This window comes from Ixodes scapularis, unplaced genomic scaffold (genome assembly GCF_016920785.2).
Source record: "Ixodes scapularis isolate PalLabHiFi unplaced genomic scaffold, ASM1692078v2 PGA_scaffold9__187_contigs__length_104089568, whole genome shotgun sequence".
Classification (NCBI taxonomy): domain Eukaryota; kingdom Metazoa; phylum Arthropoda; class Arachnida; order Ixodida; family Ixodidae; genus Ixodes; species Ixodes scapularis.
Genome location: NW_024609884.1, coordinates 69,855,319 through 69,869,723, shown reverse-complemented (window position 1 = coordinate 69,869,723; position 14,405 = coordinate 69,855,319). Strand labels below are relative to the sequence as shown.

Here is a 14,405-nt window from a genome sequence, read left to right as displayed (position 1 = left end):
GGAGCTTATTAAGGGGGGACACTGGCTAGAGGTTGAACCTCTGAACTACTCAAGTGATTGGAATTAAATTTAAAGGGGAGATTTAACTTCAGATGTAGGTGTACTGTGCAAACTTTCAGCTCTCTAGGACAACTTTACATACCTGCATAAGAAGATGTGTCACTCTTCGTTAAGAAATCTATGATATGCAAATGAAGCTATTAAGCATCATTTTAACTGCTTGAGTATAAAGAGGGGGATGTGGGACTTTGGACTATCTAGTTTTTATAACTCAAATGTAAATATTTCAGGAAGAGTGATTACCTCAAAATATGACATGCATATCGGTCCTATGTCAATTTTTGAAAAGTATTTTCTCAATGAGGGCTTTAATGTAAAACAAAATAAAGTAGATAGCCCGATTCCCCAGTAAATTTCAGTTCAGAAACATCTTGATTGTGGTATCAGAATATTTTTACCTTTGAACAAAAGATTCCTTCGTATGAAATTTGCAGCAATGCATTCAAACATTGAACTCCTTTACTTTGTTAGTGCCTCACAGTGTGTTGAAAATATTTTATATCAACGTAACTATCTGGCGCATGGTTATGAAATTTAGCGTAAGGGTGTATAATTAGTTTCTAAAACCAAAAACCTCAAAATTGAAAAATGAATTTTTTTTTAAATTTAGAAACTCAGGTCCCCCCCCCCCCCCCCCCCCCCCCCCCCCCCCCTCTTAAAGGAGCTGTGCAACAATTTCAGGGCTGTGGTTAAATAATTGTGGAAGTTGATGCCTGACACTTCTGAAGTGAACTACAGAAAACAGATTTTGCCTGGATACCCTAGTTTTTAGTTAAAAAAATAAAAAAGATCCAGGTTTTTGCTGCCTCTCAACTCCTACATCATCTTCCGGGTCATGTGCGCAGTGACGTTGATGGGGTAGGCGCGGGGTTCCGGTAAAGTTCTCTCATTAGAGCCATCAGTGAGCAAGGAGAACTCATCCGCTCGTGACTGCGTGACCACGTGCTGGCGGGCGCCGCGCAAACAATATGGTGAAAGGAGGAAAGTCTCATCCGGGTCCGGCCATACCCGTCTGGCCCTGTCCCCCTCCCCCTCCGGCTTCTGTTCGCGGTAGCAGATAGAGCTGATGGGTTTGTGGACCTAGGATAGATGGTGCCACTAAAACTCCGTATAATTAAAGTTTTGTAGATGATACAGGTTTTTGACGCATTTATATATATGTTGGAACGACAAGATTTATAGAAAAGTTACCTTTTATCGAGCAGGTATTCGCACAACTTGCTATCTTTCTTCAAGATTCCCCATTGACGTCATGAGACGTGTTTCTCATGGCCGCGCTCGCGGCTGCAGGTCCGGTTATATTCTAAGTTTTGCCTCGCTATTATGCGGCGGAATCGCAACATTTCGATAAAAGGAGGTGTGTTTTCTGTCATTTGTGACAAGGTGAACAATATCAAAACCAAAAGATGCCAATTCGTTCAACGTTAAGATCGTTGCACAGCTTCTTTAAGCATAGTACGTTGTAGAATTGGAATACAAGACAAACTTTAGATGTCATCCTACCTAATCGGGTTCAATTCACCCCGATAATTCGAATAAATTTCAGTGAAAGGTTCAAAAACTGACCCTCCCAGGCCATATCCTCCCTTAATTTTCCCTTTTGTTAATGTGTCACAAAAGAATGACTTGAATCCTTTTCACAAAAAGGGGATAACTCCTCTAGGACAATAGTCAAACGTGTGGCCTTTCTAGTCACTCAGTATCGGATTGTCCACTTGAAGAAGTCTTTTTCTTACAACGTAAACATCTCGCCAACATTTCCCCAACCAGGTCTGCCTGGTTGGGGAAAAAAAAACTTAGAACTTAGAAAGCCAAACAAATCCTACAACGAGGTTCTGACGTTTCAAAACCTGCTCGGTCGTTTCTTCAGGGGCGACTATTTCCAGATAGGGAGCAGCAGTTTCGTTTTCTTCTACATTGATGGTCTCTTTTTTCACTTCTTTGTGGCGCCCACTACCAAGACAGCTCACCGAGTGTCTCCCCCAAAAGAAAGAGGACATGAAAACCTGGTGCAAGGAGGCATCAGGCTTCCTCCGGCAGTGACGGACACCTCCCTTTCGGACTGACACATACCATCCAATATGACCTGTGCGTTAAATATTAATTACTGTTAATGTTCTTGTTACTGTTGTGTTAAGTTCCTGTAATACTGCAGCACCACAGGCCTCAGGTACGGGCCAATAGCTTTTCTGGGACGCTGCGACCCTCCGGGGTCAAATAAAGCCTATCTTTGTTAGGTGGCTTAGTCCGTTCACATAGGATGATGGTAATGTGCCAGTGGACCTATTGATGTTTCCTGGTGTTCTTTGAATATGCCATTACTCCATAAAAAGCAGCTGGCGGAAGTTCGTCTTAACGTTTATGATGCAGGTGTTTGCGAAGTCGACTTGATGGTCATTGTCCTCACAGTGCTCCGCAAAAGAGCCATATATTGAGAGAGTTTGGCCAGTTTATGATCTCATCACTGCAACGCCCCCTTCCCGAGTGAGCCAATCATCCCGCGGCGCAGAGTGAGAAGCGTGAGCGCATGAGCGTGAACTCCCAGCTGAGCGGGGAGGGCCCCCATTTTCATTCATTCGCCAGATGGAATGCAAGGAATCGGCATTTAAATTTTGGTTGTATCCTTTTATATCGATGGCTCTGGCAAGAAAATGATATACTGTTGTTCCCCAGTGGGTTAAAAAGCTAACAAAGTTTTCTCCACGTTTAAAGAGACATTGACACTCCCAAATTTTTTTTTTTTTCATTTTTTGCCAGGCTATTATTTATGGTGTCGGAATACTACCCAATTAATATTTTGCTACAGAGTCGCATATTTTATTAATAAAGCCAAAAAACGCAACTGCTCGAAACTGAAACCGTAACTCACGCACCGCACGGAGATATGGAGAGGAGAGAGTGAGTGGCAAAAGTCACGTGGCTACACCCGACAGTGCAAATTTCTTTTTTTTTTTTTTTTTTTCGTTTGGGTGCAGCAGATGAAATTCGTTCGGGATCCGTTCGCCGTGCGATTCCTTTGCAGTTATGTTTGTTCCGCTCGCTGTTCTGTACTTCAAGATGAGTTGTTTTGTACATTTAAGCGTTGGCAATTGGTAGTGAGTGCCCGTGGGGAATTCCCACGATCGGCTCCGAAAAGAATACTCCCGAGATGTTGCGTGATGAGCTGCCTCACATCTGAAAGTGGCATTGTGCGGCAGAGGTGTCAAAAATGGAATCCCATGCCATTGAGTTCCAGCGACGTATCGTCCACAACAATTGTTTTTGTTTTTTTTTCTTTCAGTGGTAATTGTAAAAAAAAAGAAGAGAAATGTAAACATAGCAAAATGTTTGAAAAAAAAAAATGGTACATCCACCTAGGGATTGAGCCCAGTCCGCTGCGTGTGAAGGGGACGTCTTTCCACTGAGCTACTGAAGGAACTCTTTGGTTCATAGTAATGCATCCGGTCGACTGTGTGTCGGAAAGTTTGCTGCCGATTTCCCTCCAATAGATGCACTCCCGGCTTGAAGTCGGGCAGCACCCCGCATTGGCCACATTCACACCAAGTAAAGAAACCATACGCGTGCGTATTCAACTCGAAGTACGCACTTCGTGCTTGACGTTTGAGCGAGCCATGTCTTGAACCACGAGAAGGGACAACGGCTCGGCGACGTCTTCATGCAATCAGCTTGCTGGTCGGGCGTGTTGTACGGGATGAATATCAATTCTTTTGATCGGCCCAAAATTTCTCTTTCTAAGGAAGACAGATTCGCCGATACCGTGAACAATAATTCTGAAGTAGAGGTCCCACGCAGGGGCGGATCCAAGGGGGGGGGGGGGGGGCGACGGGGGCAACCGCCCCCCTCCCCCTTTCTCGGAGGGCAATTTGACATGGGTAGACTCCCCGGTGCACACGAAAGAATGGGAGGATAGTATATCCTTACAAAGTTCCCCCCCCCCCCCCCCCCCCCAAAACGGAGTTCTGGATCCACCCCCGGTCTCACGCCCCTCGTCCGCTGCCACCCGCGAGTCACGCGAAATGACGCCATGTTGAGAATTATGCAGTGAACGCACAGAATGCTTCCGGTTGCCTGTGCAACTTTTTTTTTTTTTTTTTTCAATCCAGATATTGGCAGTTTTTTGGAAGCCACAAAAAATGGGTTTCATATTTTTTTCTATTTTTAGTATTGACTGTGTGCCTTCAATGACCCACGACTTTGATTAAATTTGGTGGTCGCGTCGAAGCCTTAGAAAACGGCCCGTGACCACGGAAAAGAGAGTGAGCACGACTCAAACTGGCCAGTTCTCGATCGGCGGTTTTCGGGCAGAAAGAAACCGAATTTCGAGCCGCAAATTCTGTTCTGGATAGTTGGGCTCTCATATGTCACGTACAAGCAAAAACCTCGGCGGGCATAAATACCCTGTCAGTATCCCCTTAACCGCAAACCTTTATTCAGGCGAAAAATAAGTTGGCCCGTAGCTGACGACGCGTAGCTTTAACAGTGCTCTGTATGGAAAGCGTGTCGTGTCAAAATGGAGGTTGTCTCCTCTTTGCTCCCTCCTTCCTCCTTCGATTCTCTCCTCCACTTTTCTCCTCTCCAGCGCCTTTGTCGCCACACCCACTGGCCAGACTCTCCCAATTTACGGCTCTGCTCTGCAACAGCGCTGTGCTCACAATCGAATTTGCGGGCATTGTTTTTGTGTTCTCGAATTCTTTCTGAGAATTTCTTTGTTTCGCTGATGTAGGTGGCAGGGCACTCTGAGCATACGATTGAATACAAAACACTCTGCGCACTTTCTTTGGAGGGACAATCTTTCGGTCGTGGCATCATACGTCGAAGTGTTGCTACCGGTTTGTGGGACACCTGAATACTTTTTTTTTGCCAGCATACGTGCCAGCGCTTTGCTTGTTCCCTCTATGTAGGAACACAGATGCGGGTCAGTGGGTGAAGCCACGTGCTGTTCTGTGACTCAAGGTGTCTATGATTGCAATCTTGATGCCGAGCAACACGAGATGAAGCTACTGGTGCAGCCGTTCTGTTTTAAATTGATGACGACTGTTTTTTCTTTGTTTTTACGGTCCATCTCTAATGAGCAGATGTTTCTTGCTCTGGACAGCAGGTCGTGACCATTCAAGCCTTGTGACTCACTGAGCGGTTTGAGTCAAACCGGAGGTAACGTCCTGTGCGAGTTGGCTTTCTATATACTGTAAAATCCAGGTCCTCGCTTTGTCTCTTCAGAAGCACATCCAAAAACGCCAAGGTGTTGTTTTTCTCACATTCCACCGTGAATTGGATGGCCGGCTTCACAGTGTTTAAATGCGCTCGAAGGTTGTCTACTTCCGCCTTCTTAGCGATAGAAGAGGTACCCTCAACGTAGCACAAAAACATTTTGGGGCTTCTGGCGAATGACTACAGTGCCCTTTGTTCAATGGACTCTTATCTTAAGACTTGATGCGGTGACCGAGATTCACACACCCACGACGGTTCCGTTGGTCTGATTATAAAACTTTCCTTTAAAGGGATACTTCAATGAAATTTGAAATATTCCCGTCGTGTTCAAAAATAGGTTGAATATGACCCAAAATATTTGTAAATGACAATCGCACATTTGTATTTTGAGCCTGGTGGCTGTATTTTTCGTTATAAACGGCCCACTCTGGCAAGCACTAGGAGAAGGCCCAGCAGAGACCACGTGACATCCAACGCAATCGTGACGTAAGCCGTCTCACGACGAGCAAAGCTACGGCGAGGCTGACGTCGAGAGGATGAGCTAGTCATTCCAGCCACCGAAGCGGCTGCTTTTGTATGAATTTCGAGTGACGGGTTAATCTTCTATAATCTTGTAGGGGGACAATAGCGACTCCTGCAACACACAAAAGGGATTCTTGGAAAGAGGGGAGTTCCTCCTTCCCCTCTTCTCTCGTCGTGGCCGGAGGCGAGACACTCACTGTCACTAGCTGTCAAGGTTCCTAGACGGGCATTATAAGCGAGGCGTTAGCGACATCCACCAGGTGCTCTTTGCTAATCGTTTAATTCATTTTAAAATTCCTGTTCGAGACTTTTTTAAAGGGACCATGAAATGATTTTAAAATCGAATTTCATCCACCGCACGTCGTAAAAGGTGTGAAACGAAACACAAAAACACAAAACTAGGGAGCCAAAAAAAATTATTTGCTATAGAACTTTTAAAAGAAAACTGGACTCTTTTGCGCCTTCCTTCCTTCGCCTGTTCACTACGATGCATCTGCGGAAATGGAGCACGTCAGCCAAATCCAGGTCGCCGAAAAGAAAACTGGACTCTTTTGCGCCTTCCTTCCTTCGCCTGTTCACTACGATGCATCCGCGGAAATGGAGCACGTCAGCCAAATCCAGGTCGCCTATTGGGTAAGAGCCTACCTCACCAGCACCGCGATCGTAAACAATAAATAGCCGGCGAATGTTTCCTAAAAGTTTTGTTTAATAATATTCAGATCCACATTTTGTAGCATAATTAGAGATCTGTGGCGAAAATTGCCAAATTTGATAATGCTGAGAGCCAAGCGCCATCTATCGTGTGGTAAACGAAGCAACCACTGCGCGTGCGCAGTAGGGCAGGGCCTACTTCAGAACGGTTATTTCATTTGGTTTCCTTCCTCTCAGAACTCTGACTGACTGAACGTTTATTTTTCTACGTCTTCATCTCGCGCGTGCCGACTTCAAGCAGCAAGAAAAAAATGTACTTAAAACAGACCACGACGAACAAGAACGCTGGATCCGCAAACACCCGAGAAGAGCGACAACAGCCGCGAATCCCGCTCCGACGAAGCTCTCAGGATATAGGCCTAGCAGGCACTCCGACTCGGCGCAGCGTTGCTTCGTCGCAAGACCGTCTGTCTGCCTACGACCGGCTGGCGTGCTGAATGGAATATGCCCGCGCTACCCTTGTGGACCCTTCCCGTATTATAGTTCGATCGCTGACCTCGATTTCAGGTTAAGAGGTGTGGTCAATCTCTTCCCCTTGTTTTCCGAGGCAGGGTTGACGAACACTCGTCGAAAAGGGACCCTCGTCAATTCTCTCTTCTTGTTTTGTGTGATATAGAGCTGAAATAAACGCTGTATGGATTACCTTCGTAACACGGTATGTACACTTTGTTATTGGTGTGCCATTTTTATTCTGACAGACTGCACGTCACTGTCGAGCTGTAACAGTTCGTGGGAGGTATACGCGCAATACCGGTCCAACCTTTCTTTGCCGAGTGTCGCGTCAGTATCGAGTTGCAATCGTAAAAGATCGGTCCCGAAGCGCTTACCAACAGCGCGAATACAGCACTTCCATTAAACGCGCGCGTCCGCTCCGAGTGTGAACAGGTATTTATGTGGCTCTTGCTGACACTCGTAGTTCAAACGTATCTTTTTTAATGTCGGCTCGCTCCTGCATCTCCGAGACCGCGAAAAACGCCGCGGCTATTTGTTTCCATCTACGTCGCTTTGCAAACGACTGACACTGGCCGCCTTTTACCAACAATGACAATTGGGTTAACTTCTGGAGTCTTCACCGGAAGACTCGCTGCACTTCCCAACAGGCATAACGGCGTATGGGACTAGTCCCAAGCTGTCGCTGTAGCGCAACGTATCTCATTGAATTTCGCTCAGCTGCGATGCGGCGATGAGAGGTGCCGATTCAGAAAATACGTCGGTGACATCGGCGCAGTAAAACCTACCGGCACACCCTAACTAGTCGCCGCTAACGCTCCCATCTCCAACTGCCGAGAGAACTTCCGGTTCCGGAAGCAGCGTACGTCACGGCTTGTTTTGCGGTCAAGAAAAAGTCGATATTTCATTAATTTTTTGTGTAGAAGTTAATAAACCGAGACGAAAACGGATGCCTGTTCGGCATTCCGTGAACATTGACGGTTTAATGTAAAAGTTATCTGGAAAAAGTAAAAAAGTCATTTCATGGTCCCTTTAACAAGATATTGGTATGTCTGATGTGATACTGCTCCTTTGAACACATATAGACCAAAAAATTAGTGCCAAAATTTCGTTGTAGTATCCCTTTAACGCGAAGTAAGTGCAGCACACGGCTCTGCCCACACACCCACATCTGTATTCCCTACATACAGGGGACTAGCAAAGCGCTGGCAAAAGAAAGTATTCAGGTGGCCCACAAACTGGTATCAACACTTGGACAAATGATGGTGCGACCAAAAGATCGCCCCTCTAAAGAAAGAGTGCAGGATGTTGTATATTCAATTCCATGAGCAGAGTGCCCTGCCACCTACATCAGCGAAACAAAGAACTTCTCAAAAAGAATTCAGCAACACAAAAACGATGCCTGCAAATTCGACTGCAAGCGCAGCGCTCTTGCAGAGCATTGTGAGGACAATGACCATAGAATTGACTTCGCAAACACCCGTATCATAAATGTTCAGACAAACTTCTGCCAGAGGCTTTTTATAGTAATGGCATATTCATACAACACCAGGAAACATCAATGGGTGCACTGGCACATTAACATCATTATACGTAAATGGACTAAGCCACCTAACAAAGTGAAAAAAGAGACCATTATCATAGAAGAAAACAAAGCTGCTGTCCCCTACCTGGGAATAGTCGTCCCTGAAGAAAAAACAGCCATTTTGAAACGTCAAGACCTCGTTGTGGGATTTAGTTGGTGACTTTTTTTCAAAGTTCTAAGTTCATTGGCCTTTATACTGCCACCTTTTGTTGATTGATTAAATTTATATCCGCATTCTTCTCAGTACCTGCACGTGAATGGCGGGAGGTGAAAGCTCTCTGCTAATTAAGCCAAACCTGAGCAGTTAACAACACAAGAAACGAAAAAGGCATCTTCCACATTGCTGATTACCGGAACTCCATTTGGCAGATCCAGCTGGAAAGATGTCTCGAGACAGGCGAGCGTATTTAATTAACTGTACGTATTTATTTCGGACAAATTTATTAGTATCACGGAAGGCTAAGCTCTTATAGTGTTGTCTATAAAAATTTGGTTTCAATAATTCTGCTGAATTATTGAAATTTAAGGTAAAACTCTAAATTTGAGGTAAAAAAAGTAAAACATACCAGACACCACCCGATTTTGCTCAAAAATTAACTCTGAAAACACAGAACCCTAGAGATGATCAACCTGACGGTGAACGAATACTAAAACTGCAATCTGCAAACTTGCGGTCACAGCTTTCATAGATTGCGGAACGAATTCGGGACAGACAAGACTTGTCGAGGCAGTGGGAGAGAAAAGTTGAGACTTTCTCCACATTGCACTTGATCATTGCAAAGCATGCAATAAAAGCAAAAGGTCATGCACAGAGAAGAAAGCATTACCTTGGGCTTGCCACCAAAGTTTTTGTCAATGCCTTCGTGCTCGGGAATATGCTCGTAGAAGCAGCGGCTGCCGTACACACACCCAAAGGTCCTCCAGAAATAGCACTCCTTCCCGTTCACAGGGCCTGTCATTTTGATCTTGGGCTGCGGTAACTGATTTTGCTCGCCGACTCTGCATGCACAAGCCAGAGAGAGCAATCATTTTGATTTCAAGGCATAAGTACAACCTTACATTTAACTCACAATTAAGGTGCGCAAAAACGAAAGGGGGGACGGACAACGAAGAAAGTCTTTGTTGTACGTCCCTCCTTTCTATGTATCTTCCTCATGTTCAAAGACAGCAAGGCACCAATTTCACAACTCGGTTTAATAGTGGCATTACTTTATTTTACCACACCCTTAATATTTGGTTAGATATTAAATTAATTTGAAGCTTTAAATGAGAAGTGTCACTTTCCCCCCAGGGTGCCATGTTTGCATTAAATTAAGAAAATAAAAATTAAGACATGCTTTGGGTTTCAGTATATACCAAAATATGGCCTTTTGGCTTTGCCGAGACGTTAAAAAAAAAGCCCCAGAGTTTAACATCATGTAATATACCATGCTTTGCTGTTGGCAGGACCGAGGCCCTGGGGCTCTGCTGAGGCAATGGGGACAGGTTAATTTACAACCCAGGGTGGCTACTTAAGTGGTGTTTTCAAATTCCTCGACTTTCCAGGTTTTCTTCAACTATTTTATAAAAATTTTGTGATGGCCTCCTAGGGGTCTGAAGCGCAGGTTTTATGTGAAAACATGGGTATATACCAGGGGTGGCCAGGGTGACCCAACCTAAGAGCCGCCAACAAAACCACGAAACTTCCAAGAGCTGCGGGGGAGGGCAAATGTTTTCCAGAGCAATAAGACAAAACTAGAACTACTTTCAATCTATTAGTGTCAAAAGCAGTCCAACTGTACGTAAGGTAGCAGTAGCACAAGACTACCAAACCGCAATTTGTCTGGATTTAATACTCATTCTATTTCTTTCTTTAGGGAAGTGCTCGTGTGACCAGAAAGGAGGCGAGAAAGTGCCGGGGGGGCTGGGGAAGGTTATTTTTGTATGATTTTAGACTTTTTGTGGTTGCTTGCTTTTTTTGTTTCACATGTACTGCTCTTTTACTTTTTTTGTTTATTTTTATACCAGTGTTCCGTCGTTCGTGCTGCTAAAGGCCGACCTACAAAATAGTCCTTTGCCGGGCAGAAAACCGGTTTCCAGTCTCCTTTTCTCCATTCCCTCTCGCACACTTCTCCTCTCTCTACAAGAGCGGGTTTCTAAGCTACTCCTTGGAGAAAGGTCTCCCTCTTTCTTGAATGGGAAAGATGAATTGAAGGAGAGTTTCCTTCTTCCCGTTTTCTTTTTTTTAAAAGGAAGACAAATATTGAATGACTACCAAATTGCTGCAGACTGCTTTGTCCGTACCCGTAAATTGTACAGTACATTGACTACTACACACAAAGACGGGACAAAGCACAGCATCTATAAAGGGCAGTGGCATAGGCATGGGGGAGGGAAGGGGTTTAGGAATATAACCCCCCTCCCTTTCTCCCTCCCCTTCAATGTGACCACAGTTGACCAACCACAGAATCTGGACACTGCCGTCAGGCAGCCCAGTGGTTCCGTTTCTGGAGTTACTAAAGGTCTTCTTGAAAGACCACCACACCGAGTGTCGTAGCAAGAACTCTATTTTGTCCCCCGTGATGTCTGTGTATATTGTTCATTTGATTGAGCGAAGCGTTGAGTCCCGCACCATAGTTGGCGAGCGTGCTTTTATGGGAAAAAGCAGGACAGCTGAGGCTCTTGCCACAAGGAGATTGGAACCTCCCTGAAAGGAATTACTTTATCGGCCGTCTTCATTGTTCGCCTTGATTCAAGCTAAGCAATTTGAAATTCTCCTTGTTGCAAGAAGAATTTCAATTGCTCTTTTTTCTTTTTTTTTTCTTGCAACATTTCTCCTTTTTTCTTTTTTTTTCTTGCAACATTTCTCCTGCCACTAAAACTAGATGCAAGGTGGAATGTGCGCATTTGGGGCACCATGTTATGCAGACCTTTTTTATCTTCTACTTCCGCAATACCCAGGAAAATGTGAAATATCGCCTAGATTCACACAGCGTATTATGTAACCCCTCCCCACCCGACTAACTGACTTCTGTTTGTTGTGACAGGATACCTGCTTACTACTGAGGCTAGTAAGAGAATGAAATAGTATGCCTGAAACCAAGAACATTTTTATTACGCAAGTCACAAAGGTAGAGTTCTAAGACATTCCAAGCAAAAGCTGAAATGAACATGGGAGTAGAGAACCTTCATGAGGGCATTGCCAACTCTTCTACTCGGAGATGTATGGCAATGTGGCCAAAGTCCCTGTGCTCGTGTACTTTGGTAAAAGCTGAATGCGCTCATTCAACATTTAACATTTTTCTCAATTGCCAAGGGAAGTTTTGCTATACTCCGCTACAATTTTTCTTGGCAATGCAGTGGAAGGTACAGGCCCGCGTCCCCTCTCCCATTTTGAGTGTATGCAGGCTCTCCTCCTCCCCCATTTCCGGAGAGAGGAGGAGAGCTCGCGCACACTCAAAATGGGAGAGGGGATGCGGGCCTGTACCTTCCACTGCATTGCCAAGAAAAGTTGTCGCGGAGTATAGAGTATAACGGATCAAAACACAAAATTATTGCTAGTTGTTCACAGAAGAGGTTAGGCTATTAAAGGCATAACAGTCACGTCCTATTTACACAAGAACTCTTTCAGTACCGTGCCATAAAAAACCAAACACGGAGTCCATGATGACTTTCAAAGCATCTGGAAAAATAAAAATTGGCGCGTCACAGACAGACAAGGGCACCTAGTTTGCTCATAAAAATCTACTCTTTCAGTTTCGGTTTTGTTTTTCCTCTTCTGATGTGAGACGGCGCTGAAAAAAACGAAACAAAACCGAAAAAAAAAAAACTGCATAGTCGGGAGCCAAGCATCACGTTTGCCACGCGCACCGCAAAAGCGGAAGGCTCTAGCAAGCACTTCGGCCGCTTCTGTTGCTGATTTTTATGACTCAAGCAGCAGTGATGACTCGAGTAACAATGCGGGGTCGTCAGATTTTAGTTCTAACAGCGACACTCCAGCCCAAGGTCCTGGACATCAACAGGAGCTCGCAGGTGTGTTTCGTTATAGCTTACGCACGCTTTATATTTGGCAAAAGTGTTTTTCTTGAGTGTTTAGAGTTTCGACAACGTACGGCAAGGATATCTGTCACGTTTCACGAAGAAAAAGAAGAAGAGAAGCGCGAGCATCGAAGAACGGCAGGCGGTCATTCTGCGCAAGGATTGGACCTTGGCATCGCTCCGGGGCAAGTGCACCAGCGGCTGGCCACGCTCCAGCACCGCTGGGACACTCCATCCGGCCGCTCTGATTGCCGTTGGTGCCATTGACGTATGGACTGCTAGTCCGAAAGCTAAAGGACAAAGAAGCAGACAAGAGGCGGGAGGAAAAAAGGATCATCCGAAGCAGCGGAGCCCAGATTTCGGCGACGACCCGAAGAAAGGCGCAGCTTCGGGAAGGTGCCCCAAAGCCAATGAAAGGAACCTATCGACGACCCGGGGAAGCCTCAGCGACCGCCGAAGAAAAGGAAAGGAGACACCAACATTGACGCGACGCTGGCACACTCTCGACAGCGACCCGAGCAACCACAAGGGTTGAACCTACAAGAGACAGATTCGATGGTGACCAAAACCAGTGGCAGCGAATCCCGGCAGTGACATGAAAAGAGACCACCACCGGGTATTTCAAAACGCAAACTGACCTGACTGACCTGGGCTTACCATCAACAGCCCAGACCGAGCACCAGATTGTCGAGTGTATACGAATACGCGAGACTATTGATATTTTTTGTACATTTGTAGATTAGTTTATTAGTGCTCTTTTTGCTTCCCTCTTTATGTAATATACCTCTATCTATTTCATCATTGTGCACTCTTTTCTTTTTATCCAACGGTTGGACCCTGAACTGTGACAATATCTTTCCAAATGCATCGCGCTGTATCCAGTTTTCGCCCAAAAGACAGCCCGGTGTCCATGTCGGGGCAGCATTGTGGAGCGACACACGGCGGTTCTCAAGAGCACTGGATTTTTTTTTTTTTCTTTCGTTTTTCACTGCCAAGGTAGTATGGACTTTGTGCGAGAACACAAACAAATATAAATGGTGGTTCTCCGAACCCTAAAAGTTATTCTGGAGTAAATCCCAGTGTGAGGGTTGCTTCCCGTCACATCTGTAGCCCCACCAACAGCGTTATCAGTTATGTTTTCCCGGATGATACGTTGTTTTTTTTCCGCGGTCCCCTGAAACACGTATCAACGAGGTTTTACTGTATAATTCACATTCCTCGGGTGTAGTGCGACGAGTCTCAGACCTGTACCGCTGCCACCCTACTAATTAACAATGCTTTCTCGGGACTTTGAAATGCTGACATCATCTGGAAATTTAGACGATATCCGTGGTCGACTCGCCAGCTCATCAACCGGCCAGTGCGGTTGATGAGCAATCTCAATACTTCGTTTCACCTTAATTCAAAGCCCAGCTGATGCTACGAATCAATGAGACCAACTAAACAGCATCAAAGCGCGACATCATGGCATTCGTCATCTCCTTGTATGTGTTCTTTCACCGGCTAAACCAATCAAGTGCAGCGAATGTCCCGTGATTTGCGCTTTTAATATGTGTGTTTGTGGTTGAATGTGTTCGAGCCTTTGTCTGTGCTCTGACCTAAGATGAAACAAACTATATGTTGAGTAGAGATGCTGTTAAATACATATTTGTACAATTTTTCTTTCATCCTACTTCTCTGAATTCGACGAGCAATTAAATACTTTTATTTTTTGCTTTGCTTAAGCTTATCTCAGCGCATGTGTAACGCAATTCTTAGCAAAAATGGCACTTTGTCACAAAATGTAGCAAACCTTTGTTCATGGCACAATTTGGCACAAAGGGTGCAGCATTTCCATCACTGCGTAACAGAG

At 45.2% G+C, this 14,405-nt stretch overlaps 1 protein-coding gene across 1 annotated transcript in view; it reads right to left on the bottom strand.

The window, feature by feature from the left end:
• The window catches only part of LOC8026853, a 65,817-nt gene that overhangs the window by 7,277 nt on the left and 44,135 nt on the right, over positions 1-14,405 (bottom strand). Inside the window, exon 14 of the mRNA XM_029980455.4 lies at positions 9,364-9,535. Within this exon, the coding sequence (XP_029836315.1) occupies positions 9,364-9,535 (172 nt within the window). The remainder of the gene's footprint in view (positions 1-9,363; positions 9,536-14,405) is intronic.